Genomic DNA, 21752 nt, shown 5'->3' with positions numbered 1-21752 from the left:
TGCATTATACACGTTGTGTCTGATACTTGCATATCATTGTAGACAAATCACAGTGAGGACAAATGCCTGAACCCTCCATGAGGGGCCCGGGGCCCGTACATTCCCCGCCAGGCTCCACCATAGTGTGCCCGGGTCTCCGCCCGTCCAGTGACCGGCGTCTGTGTCATCTTCTCTGGTTTGTGTTTGGCAGTGTCCACGAGTACAGACTCTCCAGCTGGCTGGGCCAACAAGAAGACATCCACCGGATCGTGCTGTATCAGTCCGACTATTACCTCACGCCGTGGACCCAGCGCTGCATCCGGCAAGCTGACTGCATCCTCATTGTGGGGGTGGGGGAGCAGGAGCCCACGGTGGGGGAGGTGAGAGGAGAAATATACTAATAACCTAATGGGTAAACACTGGAGCTCTCAGCCCACCATGTAGACCCCCCCAAGGCTCTCGCCAAATCGCAGAATTATTGATCCCTGCAGCCCCTACATTTCTTCCCGTACATCTGCTGCAGGTGCAGGGATAATGCTCAGTCCGTATTTCTTCCATGACACGACCGTCACACGGTAGCCGCATGGCCCGGACCACTCACATATGAGACAATACCTCCCAGCATTTTGGGGTTTCGCCTACAGCCTTCTACTTGTGACATTTAGGAATAGAAGCTCCCGTCTTGGTTAAGTTACTTACTTCATTGTATATTGTTTTTTTATCATTAAAGCTTGAAAAAATGTTGGAGAACACAGCGGTCCGGGCTCAAAAGCAGCTGATCCTCCTCCATAAAGAGGACGGCCCCCCTCCGTCCCGCACCGTGGAGTGGCTGAATATGAGAAGCTGGTGCTCGGGGCATCTGCACCTCTGCTGCCCGCACAGAGTCTTCTCCAAGAGGAGTCTGCCCAAGCTGGTAAGGGCCTGCACCCCGACAGTGGAAGAGATAACAAAGCGCTCTGGAGCGGGGGACAAATGTTTCCCAATGTGGCTTTTACCAGATGTAGGATTTTTTTTTTGGGGGGGGGGGGGGTGTCACATCTCACTCTCCCCCCCTTCCTGGAGGAGTTTTCACTTTGATACATTTTGCAACTTTTTTTTTTTTTAGTGCAGGAAAGAAAAGAGCAGCTTTGATTTTTTTGCGCTAAAATCATGACCGACATTTGCCATTGTGAAGGATTTGGTGCAAAAAGAAAAGGCAAATACCATAAAAAAAAAAAAGGGACTTTAATAAATCACAAATAATGAATCGGAGCCTGTATGTCTTTAAAGGGAACCGGTCAGGCGCAATATGCAGCCAGGACCACGAGCAGCTCTGGGTGTATATTGCTAATCCCTGCCCAACCGTCCCTGTATAGAGTAGCATAGATAAAGAGAGCCTTAAGCTGGGTTTACACACTGCAACATCTCAAACGACATCGATGTAACGTCACCGGTTTGGTGACGCAATAGCGATGTTGTTTGCGATGTTGCAGTGTGTGAATCCTATCAGCGACCCGGCCCCTGCTGTGAAGTTGCTGGAAGTTGCTGATCACTACACGTCGTTCAGGACCATTCCTAGATCCTTTGTTTCCAGCTGTGCAGCATGAAGTTTCAGTGTGTGAATCCTTTTCAGCGACTTTGTTAGCAACTTCCCTTTCAAAAGGCTGCTTATCAACGTCCCCAACAACCAGCTAGGTCGCTCTGCAGGTCCGGATCGCTGGTAAGTTGTTGGCCAGGTTTGCCGGTTTGAACGCTCACCAGAGACTTAGCAGAGACTTAGGGAGGTCGCTATTGCGTCACCAAACCGGTGACGTTACAGCGATGTCCTTTGCGATGTTGCAGCGTGTAAACCCAGCTTTAGAAAAAGTATTTCTACAGATCCCATGTGGTATGCTAATGAGGCCAGGGACTAGTTGCAAGGGCGTTAGTTCCCTTGGCTAGTCGGCCCTCTCAGCCCCCGTGGGCGTGCTAACATGCTAATGAATGTGCAGCGTCAGAGGCACAGTCAATCTCGCCTCTCTCCTGACATCACAGCCAATGCTGGACTTCGTCTCGGTGAGCGCGACCATGCCTCTGACGCTGCACATTCATTAGCATGTTAGCATGACCACGAGGGCTGACTAGCCAAGGGAACTAACGCCCTTGCGACTAATCCATGGCCTCCTTAGCATATTATAAAGGATCTTTAGAAATACGTTTTCTCAAGAACCCTTTATCTATGCTACTAGATACAGGGACGGTTAGGCAGGGATTAGCAGTACGCACCCAGAACTGCTCGTGGGTCTCACTGCATACAGGACCTGACAGGTTCCCTTTAAAGCGTATCTCAAAAAAGAAAAATAATTCTCGTTCAGGACCTGGCCGTTGCACTCATTTTTCGGAGTTGCTCGGCAGCACGGACCGTCTGAGATCGGAGCTGCCGGCAGCGCTGAACTGCACAGTTCTGCTCCATGCTCTTAGCTCCCGGCTTTATTCTGTGAGTGGAAGCTGTTTTATCCGGCAACTCTTATTCTTGCACTGAAGACGGCAGCCCAGGAGCAGGACGCTGCCCGGTTTATTGCATCTCACAGCACTGAAGCCGGCAGCCCAGGAGCAGGACACTGCCCGCTTTATTGCATCTCACAGCACTGAAGACAGCAGCCCAGGAGCAGGACGCTGCCCGGTTTATTGCATCTCACAGCACTGAAGCCGGCAGCCCAGGAGCAGGACGCTGCCCGCTTTATTGCATCTCACAGCACTGAAGACGGCAGCCCAGGAGCAGGACACTGCCCGCTTTATTGCGTCTCACAGCACTGAAGATGGCAGCCCAGGAGCAGGACGCTGCCCGCTTTATTGCATCTCACAGCACTGAAGATGGCAGCCCAGGAGCAGGACACTGCCCGCTTTATTGCATCTCACAGCACTGACTTCCGTCGGTCCGTACTGTAGGTTTGCGGCTGTAACAGTGATTTAGAAAACTCTTATCCCGCCAGGAGCTGTGTTGTGGTCATATTGCGGTATGTCAGGGGTGTACAGTATATATGTAACCCCCTGTACAGTGCAGTAGGACGGCCGTTTAGAATGCCTTGGCGGCCATGTTTACACCTCCTGTATAAATCATTGTAATATCCGCGTTGCTATAGTAACTGTCTCCCGACTAGTGCGTCCGCCGCTCGGTGCAGAGGATGAGACACCCGGCTTATTTCCTTCTGCAGAGACAGATTTTGGGATTTGTTCTGACGCTCTCGCTGATGGAGCTGTGTATATGATTAGGGAGGAGGAAGCCGCCGACAACTGTTTTACTTTGCAGTCACTTAACCCCAAATTAGCGGCACTTTACCTTCTAATCAACATGACAAAAAGCGAAGCGACTAATGTCATTTCCATCAGGGAGTAATCATCCGCCATGGATATCTCTGCCGCTCCGCTCGGTCTAGGCTCGCGTGCCGTTCTGGAAACTTGGGGGGCAATAGTAGCCATATTGGTCGTCACCCAGCTTTTCCAGGAACCCGTCTAACTAACATGGCCTTGCAAACTCCTCTTCACCCGTTTTTTGTCTAATGAGGCTTCTTATTTGGATACAAACTTACAATAGTATTCTGTTTTACTGTTCCGTTTATTTTGTATACGGGGACTTATGTTTGTTTTTCTTGCTCCTGTTTTGACAGATTGAGATGTATGAGCGAGTGTCTCACAAGCCACCGGACCGTCACTGTGATTTCTCCCGCCTGGCCCGTGTCCTGACTGGGAACACCATCGCCCTGGTACTAGGAGGAGGAGGCGCCAGGTACCTGCTGCATTTTGCTTCATTGAGGAATGCAGGGTTTTTTTCCACCAAGTCGTAAAATGATCGATCACTTACAATTAGAGGTGGCTGAATACATTTACCCTCTTGGGTTTAGTAGTTTATACATTGGAATATAATTGCTAAAACTCCTGACATTAACTGTTTATACTGTGGAGACACGGGGGTCAGTGGGTGCTCTCTTGTGGAGACACGGGGGTCAGTGGGTGTTCTCCTGTGGAGACACGGGGGTCAGTGGGTGCTCTCCTGTGGAGACACGGGGGTCAGTGGGTGCTCTCCTGTGGAGACACGGGGGTCAGTGGGTGCTCTCCTGTGGAGACACGGGGGTCAGTGGGTGCTCTCCTGTGGAGACACGGGGGTCAGTGGGTGCTCTCCTGTGGAGAGACGGGGGTCAGTGGGTGCTCTCCTGTGGAGAGACGGGGGTCAGTGTGTGCTCTCCTGTGGAGACACGGGGTTCAGTGGTTGCTCTCCTGTGGAGACACGGGGGTCAGTGGGTGCTCTCGTCCACTGGCCCGGCCGCCTTTAGAAAGACAGCGTGGCTCAGGGCTCATCCCAACTGAACGCCGGCCTCCTTAACCGTGGGCGGAACACTACTCAGACAACACAGGGTGAGGGAACCACAATATTAAGACTTTATTGGATCCCCAAACAATTAACGGCACATAACACATAACCAGCAAAACACCAAATGTAACAAGCAACAGAGTCTGCCCCTTCCGCTGGCTCACCAGGGATTAGAATGTCCATGCCTCAGAGGTTCCAGGGCTACTTACTCCAATCCAGCAGCACCCCGCTTTTGGTGGGCACCCACTGAGAAAGGAATGACGCCAGATTTAGGAAGCTGGCTGAGGTCTGCAAAGTCTGTAGCCAGGTGACCAAATTGTCCCAACCTGGGTTTCTTCCTTAGGTAGTCCTTGATATCAAAGCCGAATCCTTGCATTCAGTGCTGAAGTCCATGTAGTGATATAATCCAGGCTTGCCAATAGGATCTGCAGGTCCTAGATTGGTAGCATGTAGCCAGAGTCTCCCTGAGCAATGGACAGTCCTCCTTCTTATACCCCTGAGCTCTTCATTCAGACCATTTGGGGTCTTCACGATTGGTGGAAAGACTGGGCTCTTATTGGCTAGATTTCAAGCTATATTCAAATATCCAGAGACAAGTGTGAGACAGGTAAGTTACATCACATCTAGCAATTCACTTAGGGCTGGTTCACACTAAGCGACAGCGACAACGAGGTCGCTGTTACATCACCATTTTCTGTGACGTAACAGCGACCTTGTAAGTCGCTGTTATGATCGCTGCTTAGCTGTCAAACACAGCAGCCGAAGCAGCGATCATAACCGCGAGAGCAGGGAGCCGCGCACACTGCTTAGCGCTGGCTCCTTGCTCTCCTAGCTACAGTACACATCGGGTTAATTAACCCGATGTGTACTGCAGCTACATGTGCAGAGAGCAGGGAGCCGCGCACACTGCTTAGCGCTGGCTCCTTGCTCTCCTAGCTACAGTACACATCGGGTTAATTAACCCGATGTGTACAGCAGCTACATGTGCAGAGAGCCGGAGCCGGCAGCACAGGCAGCGTGAGAGCTGCGGAGGCTGGTAACTAAGGTAAATATCGGGTAACCACCTTGGTTACCCGATGTTTACCCTGGTTACAGCTTACCGCAGCTGTCAGACGCCGGCTCCTGCTCCCTGCTCGCTTCATTTCGTCGCTCTCTCGCTGTCACACACAGCGATCTGTGTGTCACAGTGGGAGAGCGCCTTTGAAGAAAATGAACCAGGGCTGTGTGTAACGAGCAGTGATCTCGCAGCAGGGGCCAGATCGCTGCTCAGTGTCACACACAGCGAGATCGCTAATGAGGTCACTGTTGCGTCACCAAAACCGTGCCTTAGCAGCGATTTCGGTAGCGATCTCGCTATGTGTGAAGCACCCCTTAGTAATACAATGGGAAGTTCACATGATTCAGTTATCTGGGTGTCTGGCCTTCAGTGGCCAAAACAATTACATGAGTCAACAATAGTCTTGTAGAAACAATGAGGGCTTATCCCCCATCTATAAACAAACTATCTTCATGTCTGGCTGAATTTTAAGAAATGTAACCCTTGCTAAGCATTGACAGAGTCCAGGTTGTCACATATACGATCTATGAGTGCGAATTGCAGGATAAAAAGTAAATTTGCCTTCACTTATTTCCCTGCCTCCTGCTTGTACGAGCTGACGGGGAGAGACTTATCACAGGCGGAGAAACCATATCAAAAAGTAATTATTATGGCAGAATTGCCATTATGTGTAATAGTCTGCACTAAAAGACAAATCTACTGTAGTGTTGTTTTAGTGCAGGATTTCTGACCCGACGGTTGTCACAGTAGAGGAGTATAAAGTATATACCGTACATGTGAGTGTGTGACCTTACACTGTACAAGATTAGACAATATGGCTGCTTTCTTGCAGAAACAGCGCCACACCCGTCCATAGGTTGAGTCTGGTATTGCAGGTTTGCACTCTTGAGGTGAGTGTAGCGAAGCTGCAATACCCTGCACAACCTATGGATGGCTGTGGCGCTGTTTCTATAAGGCTGCAGCCATGTTTTTTTTTTCTATTCCTGTTCACCCTTTCTTTGCATTCTTCTTTTTTTTTTTTTTTTCTGGCCAGACATCCAATCTTGTAAATTTTAATAGCGGGTCGATTCTTCGGGAACTGCTCCAAGGAATCGTCACATTAGTGTAAAGGATACACATGTTGTGCGGGTTTATTAATGACCTTTCCTGTCCTGAGCTTCTTACACAGGATTTTCACGGGTCCTTTGTGACAGAAGAGGTCCTTTGTTGCGTCCCCTGCAGGTAGCCGGAGCGGCGCGGCCGGGGATGAATCGGCACATTCATTCCATTATCCTTCCTTCTGCCGCGCAGTCTATGGATGACATAAAGGACGGGGCCGCTCCGTCCCTCCGCGCTCACACCATCCAGGGAATTTCAGGTCGGACTGTGGAAACATGGAGGATGCCGCTCTCCCTAAACACAATGCCGCCCCCACACATACACTCAGTGCGTGGGCCGGGCATCTGTTACCGGCTCCTGCTTAAAGGGCAAACGTCACCGGGAGAAGAGCCGTGTCTTTATAAGGGGATCGCTGCACATGATGCCTTTATGGGTGGTCTACTTAACAGAATAATAGTGAGGGGTAGAGACGCTATATCACACTGCCATTATTATATGTTATCAGACCAGTGGCTTCAAAGCTGAGGACATGCTGGGAGTTGTAGTTTACCAAAGACGCTTAGAAAACCCTCCAGATATTGTGAACTGATTTTCGCTGTTTGTATGGGCCGGGGTGATGGCTGATGTCGGAGGGTTGTGTGCCGGGGTGATGGCTGATGTCGGAGGGTTGTGTGCCGGGGTGATGGCTGATGTCGGAGGGTTGTGTGCCGGGGTGATGGCTGATGTCGGGGGGTTGTGTGCCGGGGTGATGGCTGATGTCGGGGGGTTGTGTGCCGGGGTGATGGCTGATGTCGGAGGGTTGTGTGCCGGGGTGATGGCTGATGTCGGAGGGCTGTGTGCCGGGGTGTTGGCTGATGTCGGAGGGTTGTGTGCCGGGGTGATGGCTGATGTCGGAAGGTTGTGTGCCGGGGTGATGGCTGATGTCGGAGGGTTGTGTGCCGGGGTGATGGCTGATGTCGGGGGGTTGTGTGCCGGGGTGATGGCTGATGTCGGGGGGTTGTGTGCCGGGGTGATGGCTGATGTCGGGGGGTTGTGTGCCGGGGTGATGGCTGATGTTGGAGGGTTGTGTGCCGGGGTGATGGCTGATGTCGGGGGGGTTGTGTGCCGGGGTGATGGCTGATGTCGGGGGGTTGTGTGCCGGGGGTGATGGCTGATGTCGGAGGGTTGTTAGTTCAGGTCAGTAGAACCGGAGCGACCACTGACTCGGGAAGGTCTCCATCGTCTGATCGACACTTTGCCTCGGAGGTGGTATTTTCCGGCTCGCCCGACGCACACTGGGTGGATAAATGAATAATGAGCGCAATCTCCCTGATCTGCCCAAAGGCTGCACTTAAGATCCTCCACCACTGATTGCCTTGTGAAGCCGTCATGTGAGGGCTGCGTGCCATCGTCTGAGGATTTATAGATCCCGGGACGGATCGTTTCTGAGCGCAACGTCTCACCCCATCTCCTGCAGGTGTCGTTCGGTTCTATAATTGAAAAGGTTAATTGCGGATGATGTATTAGCAACATTATTCCTGAGCCATAACTACGAAGCCTTTTATATCGGGCCCCTCCAGCCAGAATTAACATTTGCTGGGATACTTACTGCTTCCAGTCTATTACAGGTCTATGGCTGCTGGACCTCCTCCGAACCAGATCCATTCCTCGGCCTCTGCCGATCTGCTCCTAGCAAGGATGGGGGGTGGGTACATGAGCCCAAGGGACACAACGGGGGTCCACAGTGCTGGTTATTAGCAAAGGAAGATACAGAAGTGACATTTGGTGCATGAACCATCATAAATATTTGCTGCTGCTCTGCAGATTATGATCCAGGATCAGGACCCAGTTATAGTCCAAGGTAGGTACCCGGTGGTCAGGAGCCGGTTGGGCCCCGAGGCCCGGAGCCGGTTGGGCCCCGGGGCCGGGAGGCGGTTGGGCCCCGGGGCCGGGAGGCGGTTGGGCCCCGGGGCCGGGAGGCGGTTGGGCCCCGGGGCCGGGAGGCGGTTGGGCCCCGGGGCCGGGAGGCGGTTGGGCCCCGGGGCCGGGAGGCGGTTGGGCCCCGGGGCCGGGAGGCGGTTGGGCCCCGGGGCCGGGAGCCGGTTGGGCGCCGGGGCCGGGTGAATACACCCCTCACAAGCCGCCATTCAGATGGCACAAATATCACAGCAACGCTCTGTGAGCGGAGAGGACGTGCAGCAGATGAGCGTCGCACAGCCGTGCACACAGCAGACAATCAGCCGGGACATGGAATAAACACTGTGCAGACATCGCCCGCAGCCGTATGCATGTCCTACACCAGACCCCGACCCGTTTCTGTGACTTCCAGATTACAGATCACACGTTGCGGCTTCAAGCAGCAGATCACCTCCTTAAGTGTATCCCAGAGGATCTGGTGAATGTGCAGCGTCCTTTCTGTGGCGACGGGAGGCAGAGAATCGGAATCCGCTTCTGCTGGATGAAGTGTAACCATAGAAGATGCAGGATAATTAGACAATATTTAGCCTTACAATGTCCAAAATGGGAATAATGCGACCAGATCTCTGTAATTTGTCCCATTGGGTCAGTGCGGCTTTTGTCAGATAATGGGGATTAGCAGCGGTGGGATTAGCAGGGGGCGGCGTGTTCTCTGCAGATCAGGCACCGACTAAAAGCTCCGGCCCCGGTGCAGGGAAGCGGAAAACGTCCTTTTTGTCTGTAGTGTTTCTTTCTAAGTGAGTAAAGTGTATAAATATTGTCTGATCCCCGTCCCGATACATCTGCAGATGTCTCAGCCTCGTAGTCTCGGGTGCCGGATGTTTCGCTGACCACCTTTTGTTCCTTTCTCAGGGGTTGCTCTCAAGTAGGAATCATCAAGGCTCTGACGGAGGCCGGGATTCCCATCGACATGATCGGAGGGACGTCCATCGGGGCCTTTATGGGGGCGCTGTACGCAGAGGAGCGCAGCTTCAACCGCACGAAGATCCGGGCCCGGGAGTGGTGTATGGTGGGTCGCCGCTCTACAGGCCGCATATAAAGACGATACTAGAGGTTACACACGGTCACATTCACCCTCTGATCCTATTGTTACAGTAATAGATAAGCGGCATCGGCGGTGTGTGGCAGCCACTCCTCTCTCCGTACCACAGCAATAACACAAGTAATGGCGGCACTATATGATGATTATATCCGCTGTTTGCAGCACTATATGATGAATATATCCGCTGTTTGCGGCACTATATGATGAATATATCCGCTGTTTGCGGCACTATATGATGAATATATCCGCTGTTTGCGGCACTATATGATGAATATATCCGCTGTTTGCGGCACTATATGATGAATATTTCCGCTGTTTGCGGCACTATATGATGAATATATCCGCTGTTTGCGGCACTATATGATGAATATATCCGCTGTTTGCGGCACTATATGATGAATATATCCGCTGTTTGCGGCACTATATGATGAATATATCCGCTGTTTGCAGCACTATATGATGAATATATCCGCTGTTTGCGGCACTATATGATGAATATATCCGCTGTTTGCGGCACTATATGATGAATATATCCGCTATTTGCCCAGCAATAATCCTATTAATCAGCCCGGCTCAGTGAACACACGGCAGCAATTGCTATGCTGATCCCTCTTCGCTTACACGGCAGCCATCACTTGGCGCGGCGCCGTCTTCTGGATTTTTTGTGCTCCTCGTCCTGTGTCTACCTGCGCAGCATAACTAATGGTGGCATTACTAGTTGCAGAGCCGTAGAGAGGGAAGCTGCTCTGTGACATGCACTAAGTGGGTCAGCGAGAGCTAATATGTCTGCGTGTATGCCGGGACAGGATCTCCATACTCTCCTCACACCTCGTAGATTGGTAGCGCTGCGCTGAGCATCCCTGCTAATGTCCTCGTAATGGGAGTCAGGCCCTGAGTAATGTGATGCGGGGGGAGCGTCTGTTATGGGTTTGGACGGGTGAAGGTAGCAGAGCCGATGGTGGCTGGTAACGCTTCCACAACGTCACTCAGGTCATATGTGATTTCCGAAACACAGCCCCGCACCGTACACCACAGACCTGGTGCTGAGCTATCGGGGCCTCTCAATGGTACAAGCCGTGGTCAGTAAAGGCTTGTGCACTCTTTTTGCATCTTTAGGACACCAGGTTGTGGGTCACGTCCCCCAATATCACACACGGACCCATAACGCCCCACCTCCCCCCGCAGCAGATGGTGGAAGCGTCAGAATATTATAGGGTTGCAGGAAACAATAACTGTACTAGGAATATTGCTGCAGACAGATCAGATCTGTGCATTTTACACCGACCCCATAGACATCTTACAATTCATAGGGAGGGACGAATGCACATATAGATGTCAGGAGGCCCTGACCACAGAGATGCTGGACACTTTCAGAGCAATAGGACAACCTGCCGCTTCCTATAATGAGTGGGCTTACACGTCCAAGGTACAATGTCACCACATCTGCTGTCTTCTTTCTCCAAGGACATGACGTCCGTCTTCAAGAAAGTCCTAGACCTGACGTACCCCATCACCTCCATGTTCTCGGGGGCGGCCTTCAACAACAGCATCAGCTGCATATTCAAAGACAAGCAGATAGAGGTGAGCGCGGCTGCGGGGGACTACAGCGCCTAGTGTCCGCGCGACGGATCCCATACATGCGTGTGATTGTCCTCGCTCTCTTTTTGTTTAGGATCTCTGGATTCCATATTTCAACGTCACTACTGACATCACGGCGTCGGCCATGAGGGTGCACACAGACGGTAGGTAGCCATTTATCATCTCGCGTCCGGAGCTCCTGGGAGAAATGTCTTAACAGGTCACAACCATAGTACCCCAAAACGGGCGCCGTCAGCCGGGGACGTGGAAACGAGCGTCATGGGCGCACAGCGCTGTGCCGGTGCGGAGTGTGACTACGCCTCGCTGTCTGCTGGATTGCTCGCTGTGCGATCGGCCTTTATCTGACTAATTTGATAATCCCGCCGCCTCTCCCACATAAGAGAACATGGTGTTCAGCTCTACAGACACTAAATGAAGCTGTGAGGGCCGCGCCGATCTGCAGGGAGATAAGTGAATCTCCTGTAACACCACCGCCGTCAGCTCAGCCCCGCTACTTGGGCGCGCGCTCTCATCTTGCCGCCATCCGTCCTCATTATACTCTCATCCCACATTCAGAGCTCCCTCAGATTTTCCGGCAGGTGAGTCACCGATAGCGGGGACTTCACTCGCTCCATCATTCCCTGTTCAACACCCACACAATAGAGTCGTATGGCCGCTCTGCAGCCTCCTGACATTGCCTGTTATATGCAGAGAGGATGACGGGGGGCTCAGGACCTCCAGAAATCAACTATTACTGATACAAGGTGGCAGGACGGCCCCTTACCTGCACTCGCTGCACTCCCTCCTGTTGCTTATTGTTGGTAGCTTTCTCTTTAAGAAGAAGTACTGATGTTTGGCTCCTTTTAAGTCTGTCAAACACTTTACTCTTGCAAATGCCAATTTGCCATTTTTTATGATGTCTAAGGAGATCCAGGTCCATGGACTTTATCAATAAAGTATTATTCAGGCAAGAGGTTCTTCGGTCTCACATTACAAATTTCATTGATACTGCCCCTTTAAATTGAGCGCAGCGTGCAGTAAAGAGATGCACATGTGTTCTGCGGGGAATGTGAGACCCCACAGGGCCACGGCAGCAGGTCTCCTGGAGGCTGGTAATGGATGGCAGCATTAGGCAGAATGATTAGTGGATATTGACAGGTTCTGGTGGAGCGTCAGCGTGAGACCCCTCAGCTCTCCATACATTATTCTGCACCATGGATCTGATGGAGACGTCACACACGGAGTATATGAATGTGCTATTAATTCCTGTACAAGAGGAGTGAAGAACGTTCGTGGTGTCGCTGTGGGGACACCGGTATTATGTAATTTTGGTAGAATGTGGGGTCGGCTCTGCACAGTGTCCTCTCCCCCCCTCTCTATGCCGTGTCCTCTCCCCCCCCCCCTCTCTGTGCCGTGTCCTCTCCCCCCCCCTCTCTGTGCCGTGTCCTCTCCCCCCCCTCTCTGTGCCGTGTCCTCTCCCCCCCCTCTCTATGCCGTGTCCTCTCCCCCCCCCCTCTCTGTGCCGTGTCCTCTCACCCCCCTCTCTGTGCCGTGTCCTCCCCCCCCCCTCTCTGTGCCGTGTCCTCTCCCCCCCCCCTCTCTGTGCCGTGTCCTCTCCCCCCCCTCTCTGTGCCGTGTCCTCTCCCCCCTCTCTGTGCCGTGTCCTCTCCCCCCCTCTCTGTGCCGTGTCCTCTCCCCCCCTCTCTGTGCTGTGTCCTCCCTCTCCCCCCCCCTCTGTGCCGTGTCCTCTCCCCCCCCCTCTCTGTGCCGTGTCCTCTCCCCCCCTCTCTGTGCCGTGTCCTCTCCCCCCCTCTCTGTGCCGTGTCCTCTCCCCCCCTCTCTGTGCTGTGTCCTCCCTCTCCCCCCCCCTCTGTGCCGTGTCCTCTCCCCCCCCTCTCTGTGCCGTGTCCTCTCCCCCCCTCTCTGTGCCGTGTCCTCTCCCCCCCTCTCTGTGCCGTGTCCTCCCCCCCCCCTCTCTGTGCCGTGTCCTCTCCCCCCCTCTCTGTGCCGTGTCCTCTCCCCCCCTCTCTGTGCTGTGTCCTCTCCCCCCCTCTCTGTGCCGTGTCCTCTCCCACCCCCCCTCTGTGCCGTGTCCTCTCCCACCCCCCCTCTGTGCCGTGTCCTCTCCCACCCCCCCCTGTGCCGTGTCCTCTCCCACCCTCTCTGTGCCGTGTCTTCTCCCCCTTTCTCTGTGCAGTGTCCTCTCCCCCCCCCCCCCCTCTCTGTGCCGTGTCCTCTCTCCCCCCTCTCTGTGCCGTGTCCTCTCTCCCCCCTCTCTGTGCCGTGTCCTCTCTCCCCCCTCTCTGTGCCGTGTCCTCTCTCTCCCCCCTCTCTGTGCCGTGTCTTCTCCCCCTTTCTCTGTGCCGTGTCCTCTCTCCCCCCTCTCTGTGCCGTGTCCTCTCCCCCCCCTCTGTGCCGTGTCCTCTCCCCCCCCCCCTCTGTGCTGTGTCCTCCCTCTCCCCCCCCTCTGTGCTGTGTCCTCCCTCTCCCCCCCCCTCTGTGCCGTGTCCTCTCTCCCCCCTCTCTGTGCCGTGTCCTCTCTCCCCCCTCTCTGTGCCGTGTCCTCTCTCCCCCCTCTCTGTGCCGTGTCCTCTCTCCCCCCTCTCTGTGCCGTGTCCTCTCTCCCCCCTCTCTGTGCCGTGTCCTCTCTCCCCCCTCTCTGTGCTGTGTCCTCCCTCTCCCCCCCCCCCTCTGTGCCGTGTCCTCTTCCCCCCCTCTCTGTGCCGTGTCCTCTCCCCCCCCTCCTCTGTGCCGTGTCCTCTCCCCCTCCCCCTCTCTGTGCCGTGTCCTCTCTCCCCCTCTCTGTGCCGTGTCCTCTCTCCCCCTCTCTGTGCCGTGTCCTCTCTCCCCCTCTCTGTGCCGTGTCCTCTCCCCCCCCCTCTCTGTGCCGTGTCCTCTCCCCCCCCCTCTCTGTGCCGTGTCCTCCCCCCCCCCTCTCTGTGCCGTGTCCTCTCCCCCCTCTCTCTGTGCCGTGTCTTCTCCCCACCCTCTCTGCGCCGTGCCCCCACCCCCCTCAGGTACTACAATCCCATCATCACGGTTTCTTCAGCCCCCGTCTCCTGATGATGGTGGGATGTCGTTCCTCGCTCTCCCGCGTTCTCACATGGTCCTTCTCTTTGCAGGTTGCCTCTGGCGCTACGTCCGTGCCAGTATGTCTCTCTCCGGCTATATGCCCCCGCTCTGTGACCCCAAAGACGGCCATTTATTAATGGATGGAGGTTACATTAACAATCTGCCAGGTACGTAGCGTGGCTACAAGATCCCAGAGGAATCTGTTGTAATCTGGTAAAATTGGGACCAGCTGCGTTGCGATGTCCCGGTGTGTTCCTGGCCAGACTGTCTCTGTATGTGCGGCTTTCCTATATAAGTGCATGGATGAGAGTCTGACGCCAGCATTATATGTAATGCACAGATATGAGAGAGACTTCACACGGGCGGCACTCATCACAGTGAAGGGTTAATGTCTTTTTTCCCCCTCACAGCCGATGTCGCCCGCTCCATGGGTGCAAAGGTGGTCCTCGCCATAGATGTGGGCAGCCGGGACGAGACTGATCTGACCAACTACGGCGACTCTCTGTCCGGTTGGTGGTTACTGTGGAAAAGATGGAATCCCCTTGCGGAGCGTGTAAAGGTGAGACTGCCCGGGACTACGCAGAGCCGGACCCCCGGGGGGGGGGCTCCGCTCCGCACTGTGACCATCAGATCCAGTGGTGCGGAAGCCATGGAGCAGCCGTGCGTTCAGCTGGAGGAGATCCGAGCCGACCCTACAGCCACCGCACACTCCATTACTATTGTGCAACCCCTCCCGAGCCAAAGGAAACGGACAGACAAAGACCCTCCGAATACAGGCGGAACGGGCAAAGTCATCGCGGGTGAAATGTCAAGCAAAATATATCCAGCCGCATTGTGTCCTCAGCTCTCGTGCCAGACCAATGCTGCAGCCTCAATCCGTTTTCTTATTAGTAACCAAAAAAAACAAATCTCTCACATAGAGGACAGATTAGAGGACGGCGTAGTCTGTAGTCTGTTACCATGGAGACGCATCGATCTGCGAAGGAGCTGCAGCACCAGAAGAGATGATTGTTGGGACTTGTGGTTTGATGGCAGCTGAATCCGATCTGCCCGTGTAACCCTTCCTAGCGAGGAGCAGTCCCTGACCGTGTGCCCCCCCCTTATTGTTTGCCCCCTCAGGTGCTGAACATGGCGGAGATTCAGACCCGCCTGGCCTACGTGTGTTGTGTGCGGCAGCTGGAGATGGTGATGAATAACGAGTACTGCGAGTACATCCGACCTCCCATCGATAGATATGGAACACTAGAATTTGGGAAATTTGACGAGATTTGTGTACGTATCACTAATTTATTTATTTTTTTTAAACACCTTTTTTATAGTGAGTTCTGCGGGTTACGGCCACATCCGCTCTGCAGAGGTGGGAGGTGCAGGACCCCCGTACTGGAGGTTTCTGGGGGGCCAGTGACACTCTTCCTTCCCCCCCGAGGATCCAGATGAACATAAAATCCAGGTTGTCCTTGTAGAAGTGTCCCTCTTATCTCCAGGCTCCGGCAGCGTCCGCAGCTCTCCTCCATAACTCACCGGTGACAGTAAAGCCTCTGGTAGAAGCGTCTATTAATTACACCACCCGGCCCTTCTCCCTCACCGCCGGTAAACTCCGGCGTCTGCCCATGAATCAGCCGCGGCACTCCTGGTTACGGGAGACCCAAGTGATTGCAGTTTATTTTACATTTTGACAAAGGGAGAACGTTACCACCTCGATGAGGTCCGCGGCTCCTGTCACATCCGGCTCTGCTACTGAAATGCGGCTGCTATTCTGTCCAAACCTCAGCTGCCTCTTTCTAGTTCAGCTTCCTGCTCCGACGATCCGCCCCCGGGGCGACGTGCCTGCTCCGACGATCCGCCCCCGGGGCGACGTGCCTGCTCCGACGATCCGCCCCCGGGGCGACGTGCCTGCTCTGACGATCCGCCCCCGGGGCGACGTGCCTGCTCTGACGATCCGCCCCCGGGGCGACGTGCCTGCTCCGACGATCCGCCCCCGGGGCGACGTGCCTGCTCCGACGATCCGCCCCCGGGGCGACGTGCCTGCTCCGACGATCCGCCCCCGGGGCGACGTGCCTGCTCCGACGATCCGCCCCCGGGGCGACGTGCCTGCTCCGACGATCCGCCCCCGGGGCGACGTGCCTGCTCCGACGATCCGCCCCCGGGGCGACGTGCCTGCTCCGACGATCCGCCCCCGGGGCGACGTGCCTGCTCCGACGATCCGCCCCCGGGGCGACGTGCCTGCTCCGACGATCCGCCCCCGGGGCGACGTGCCTGCTCCGACGATCCGCCCCCGGGGCGACGTGCCTGCTCCGACGATCCGCCCCCGGGGCGACGTGCCTGCTCCGACGATCCGCCCCCGGGGCGACGTGCCTGCTCCGACGCGACGCACCGCCCTAATACAAGTATCATATCATGTGTCAGCCCCCGCAGTAGCCCAAGTTTGTGAATAATGAAGTTACCATTAGTCAGGCACCATTCTAGTGCAATGTCCTTCTGCCAAATGGATGTTAACCCCTTCTCTCCTGACTGCAGGATGTTGGGCACCAGCATGGAAATACTGTCTTTAACGTGTGGGGCCGCAGCGGGGTCATTGAGAAGATGCTAAAGGATCGTCAGGACACTTGTAAATCCAAAACTTCAGACGTAAGTGCTCCTTGTTTTATTCCATACTGTTACAGTCCTCCTCCGAGCACCAGCCCCCATCTTGGAGCCCCCATAATTTAATATGCATTAAATCTCATTATTACTTGTCCCATATACACAGCCACTCTGGTGACAATCCGGTCACCTTATTGCACAAACAATGGTGATGACCGCAACAAAGCTCAAAGCAGACGCCACAGGCAGAGGTCAGAGCCCCCCATTATCATAGGAGCGTCCTACAAGGCAGACATAGGACCGAGCGGCGGCGCGGAGAATTACTGGAATCACTGGGGAGGAATATTAGACCTATGGTGGTGCCGGCATCTTCACTACGCTGGTAGGGTCTGCAGGGTGCAAGGGCTAGACGACCGCTTATGGTTTGTTCTGTGACTGTATCTGCTGAGAGGTTAATAAATCTGAGATTATCGTAAACCCCGGAAATTAGGAGAAATATTCAATCTAAGATGGAGAATCGAGATACCTAGTGACCTGCCGTTATGTCCTTATATTATCAGGCACCATACAGGAGAGCGGGCAACATCAGAAGTGATAACTACTAAACATGTTCTGTTCTCCAGCTTAGCAGTTATATTCTTGTACATAGGGGCAGTATTATAGTAGTTATATTCTTGTACATAGGAGCAGTATTATAGTAGTTATGTTCTTGTACATAGGGGCAGTATTATAGTAGTTATATTCTTGTACATAGGGGCAGTATTATAGTAGTTATATTCTTGTACATAGGAGCAGTATTATAGTAGTTATATTCTTGTACATAGGGGCAGTATTATAGTAGTTATATTCTTGTACATAGGGGGCAGTATTATAGTAGTTATATTCTTGTACATAGGGGCAGTATTATAGTAGTTATATTCTTGTACATAAGGGCAGTATTATAGTAGTTATATTCTTGTACATAGGAGCAGTATTATAGTAGTTATATTCTTGTACATAGGGGCAGTATTATAGTAGTTATATTCTTGTACATAGGGGTAGTATTACAGTAGTTGTATTCTTGTACATAGGGCAGTATTATAGTAGTTATATTCTTGTACATAGGGAGCAGTATTATAGTAGTTATATTCTTGTACATAGGGGCAGTATTATAGTAGTTATATTCTTGTACATAGGGAGCAGTATTATAGTAGTTATATTCTTGTACATAGGGGCAGTATTATAGTAGTTATATTCTTGTACATAGGGAGCAGTATTATAGTAGTTATATTCTTGTACATAAGGGCAGTATTATAGTAGTTATATTCTTGTACATAGGGAGCAGTATTATAGTAGTTATATTCTTGTACATAGGGGGCAGTATTATAGCAGTTATTTTCTTGTACATAGGGCAGTATTATAGTAGTTATATTCTTGTACATAGGGAGCAGTATTATAGTAGTTATATTCTTGTACATAGGGGCAGTATTATAGTAGTTGTATTCTTGTACATATGGAGCAGTATTATAGTAGTTGTATTCTTGTACATAGGGGCAGTATTATAGTAGTTATATTCTTGTACATAGGGGGCAGTATTATAGTAGTTATATTCTTGTACATAGGGCAAGTATTATAGTAGTTATATTCTTGTACATAGGAGCAGTATTATAGTAGATATATTCTTGTACATAGGGGACAGTATTATAGTAGTTATATTCTTGTACATGGGGGCAGTATTATAGTAGTTATATTCTTGTACATGGGGGCAGTATTATAGCAGTTATATTCTTGTACATAGGGGCAGTATTATAGTAGTTATATTCTTGTACATAGGGGGCAGTATTATAGTAGTTATATTCTTGTACATAGGGGGCAGTATTATAGTAGTTATATTCTTGTACATAGGAGCAGTATTATAGTAGATATATTCTTGTACATAGGGGACAGTATTATAGTAGTTATATTCTTGTACATAGGGGCAGTATTATAGTAGTTATGTTCTTGTACATAGGGGCACTATTATAGTAGTTATATTCTTGTACATAGGGGCAGTATTATAGCAGTTATATTCTTGTACATAGGGAGCAGTATTATAGTAGTTATATTCTTGTACATAGGGGGCAGTATTATAGTAGTTATATTCTTGTACATAGGGGCAGTATTATAGTAGTTATATTCTTGTATATAGGAGCAGTATTATAGTAGTTATATGCTTGGACATAGGGGCAGTATTATAGTAGTTATATGCTTGGACATAGGAGCAGTATTATAGTAGTTATATTCTTGTACATAGGAGCAGTATTATAGTAGTTATATTCTTGTACATAGGGGCAGTATTATAGTTATATTCTTGTACATAGGGGCAGTATTATAGTAGTTATATTCTTGTATATAGGAGCAGTATTATAGTAGTTATATCCTTGGACATAGGGGCAGTATTATAGTAGTTATATTCTTGTACATAGGAGCAGTATTATAGTAGTTATATTCTTGTACATAGGAGCAGTATTATAGTAGTTATATTCTTGTACATAGGGGCAGTATTATAGTTATATTCTTGTACATAGGAGCAGTATTATAGTAGTTATATTCTTGTACATAGGGGCAGTATTATAGTTATATTCTTGTACATAGGGGCAGTATTATAGTAGTTATATTCTTGTATATAGGGAGCAGTAGTATAGTAGTTATATTCTTGTACATAGGGGGCAGTATTATAGTAGTTATATTCTTGTACATAGGGGGCAGTATTATAGTAGTTATAGTCTTGTACATAGGGGCAGTATTATAGTAGTTATATTCTTGTACATAGGAGCAGTATTATAGTAGTTATATTCTTGTACATAGGGGCAGTATTATAGTAGTTATAGTCTTGTACATAGGGGCAGTATTATAGTAGTTATATTCTTTTATATAGGGGCAGTATTATAGTAGTTATATTCTTGTACATAGGGGGCAGTATTATAGTAGTTATATTCTTGTACATAGGGGCAGTATTATAGTAGTTATATTCTTGTACATAGGAGCAGTATTATAGTAGTTATATTCTTGTACATAGGGGCAGTATTATAGTAGTTATATTCTTGTACATAGGGGCAGTATTATAGTAGTTATATTCTTGTATATAGGGGGTAGTATTATAGTAGTTATATTCTTGTACATAGGGGCAGTATTATAGTAGTTATATTCTTGTCCATAGGGGACAGTATTATAGTAGTTATATTCTTCTACATAGGGGCAGTATTATAGTAGTTATATTCTTGTACATAGGGAGCAGTATTATAGTAGTTATATTCTTGTACATAGGGGGCAGTATTATAGCAGTTATTTTCTTGTACATAGGGCAGTATTATAGTAGTTATATTCTTGTACATAGGGGCAGTATTATAGTAGTTATATTCTTGTACATAGGGGGCAGTATTATAGTAGTTATATTCTTGTACATAGGAGCAGTATTATAGTAGATATATTCTTGTACATAGGGGACAGTATTATAGTAGTTATATTCTTGTACATAGGGGCAGTATTATAGTAGTTATGTTCTTGTACATAGGGGCACTATTATAGTAGTTATATTCTTGTACATAGGGGCAGTATTATAGCAGTTATATTCTTGTACATAGGGAGCAGTATTATAGTAGTTATATTCTTGTACATAGGGGGCAGTATTATAGTAGTTATATTCTTGTACATAGGGGCAGTATTATAGTAGTTATATTCTTGTATATAGGAGCAGTATTATAGTAGTTATATTCTTGTATATAGGAGCAGTATTATAGTAGTTATATGCTTGGACATAGGGGCAGTATTATAGTAGTTATATGCTTGGACATAGGAGCAGTATTATAGTAGTTATATTCTTGTACATAGGAGCAGTATTATAGTAGTTATATTCTTGTACATAGGGGCAGTATTATAGTTATATTCTTGTACATAGGGGCAGTATTATAGTAGTTATATTCTTGTATATAGGAGCAGTATTATAGTTATATTCTTGTACATAGGGGCAGTATTATAGTAGTTATATTCTTGTACATAGGAGCAGTATTATAGTAGTTATATTCTTGTACATAGGGGCAGTATTATAGTTATATTCTTGTACATAGGGGCAGTATTATAGTAGTTATATTCTTGTACATAGGGGTCAGTATTATAGTAGTTATATTCTTGTACATAGGGGGCAGTATTATAGTAGTTATAGTCTTGTACATAGGGGGCAGTATTATAGTAGTTATAGTCTTGTACATAGGGGCAGTATTATAGTAGTTATATTCTTTTATATAGGGGCAGTATTATAGTAGTTATATTCTTGTATATAGGGAGCAGTAGTATAGTAGTTATATTCTTGTACATAGGGGGCAGTATTATAGTAGTTATAGTCTTGTACATAGGGGGCAGTATTATAGTAGTTATAGTCTTGTACATAGGGGCAGTATTATAGTAGTTATATTCTTTTATATAGGGGCAGTATTATAGTAGTTATATTCTTGTATATAGGGAGCAGTAGTATAGTAGTTATATTCTTGTACATAGGGGGCAGTATTATAGTAGTTATATTCTTGTACATAGGGGGCAGTATTATAGTAGTTATAGTCTTGTACATAGGGGCAGTATTATAGTAGTTATATTCTTGTACATAGGAGCAGTATTATAGTAGTTATATTCTTGTACATAGGGGCAGTATTATAGTAGTTATATTCTTGTACATAGGGGGCAGTATTATAGTAGTTATAGTCTTGTACATAGGGGCAGTATTATAGTAGTTATATTCTTTTATATAGGGGCAGTATTATAGTAGTTATATTCTTGTATATAGGGAGCAGTAGTATAGTAGTTATATTCTTGTACATAGGGGGCAGTATTATAGTAGTTATATTCTTGTACATAGGGGCAGTATTATAGTAGTTATATTCTTGTACATAGGAGCAGTATTATAGTAGTTATATTCTTGTACATAGGGGGCAGTATTATAGTAGTTATATTCTTGTACATAGGGGGCAGTATTATAGTAGTTATATTCTTGTACATAGGGGCAGTATTATAGTAGTTATATTCTTGTACATAGGGGGCAGTATTATAGT

At 49.7% G+C, this 21752-nt stretch overlaps 1 protein-coding gene across 5 annotated transcripts in view; it reads left to right on the top strand.

Moving 5' to 3' along the window:
• The window catches only part of PNPLA7 (patatin like domain 7, lysophospholipase), a 207482-nt gene that overhangs the window by 177329 nt on the left and 8401 nt on the right, over positions 1–21752 (top strand). For all 5 annotated transcript variants that reach the window (XM_075324460.1, XM_075324462.1, XM_075324461.1 and 2 more), the window contains 10 exons: positions 191–359; positions 710–892; positions 3606–3724; positions 9270–9426; positions 10924–11040; positions 11132–11201; positions 14160–14276; positions 14520–14668; positions 15229–15381; positions 16627–16737. In XM_075324460.1, the coding sequence (XP_075180575.1) occupies positions 191–359; positions 710–892; positions 3606–3724; positions 9270–9426; positions 10924–11040; positions 11132–11201; positions 14160–14276; positions 14520–14668; positions 15229–15381; positions 16627–16737 (1345 nt within the window). The remainder of the gene's footprint in view (positions 1–190; positions 360–709; positions 893–3605; positions 3725–9269; positions 9427–10923; positions 11041–11131; positions 11202–14159; positions 14277–14519; positions 14669–15228; positions 15382–16626; positions 16738–21752) is intronic.

The sequence above is a fragment of the Anomaloglossus baeobatrachus genome, chromosome 9 (genome assembly GCF_048569485.1).
Source record: "Anomaloglossus baeobatrachus isolate aAnoBae1 chromosome 9, aAnoBae1.hap1, whole genome shotgun sequence".
In the NCBI taxonomy this organism is placed as follows: Eukaryota; Metazoa; Chordata; class Amphibia; order Anura; family Aromobatidae; genus Anomaloglossus; species Anomaloglossus baeobatrachus.
Note: the sequence above shows the minus strand (reverse complement) of the source record. Positions and strands in the feature narration are given on the sequence as shown.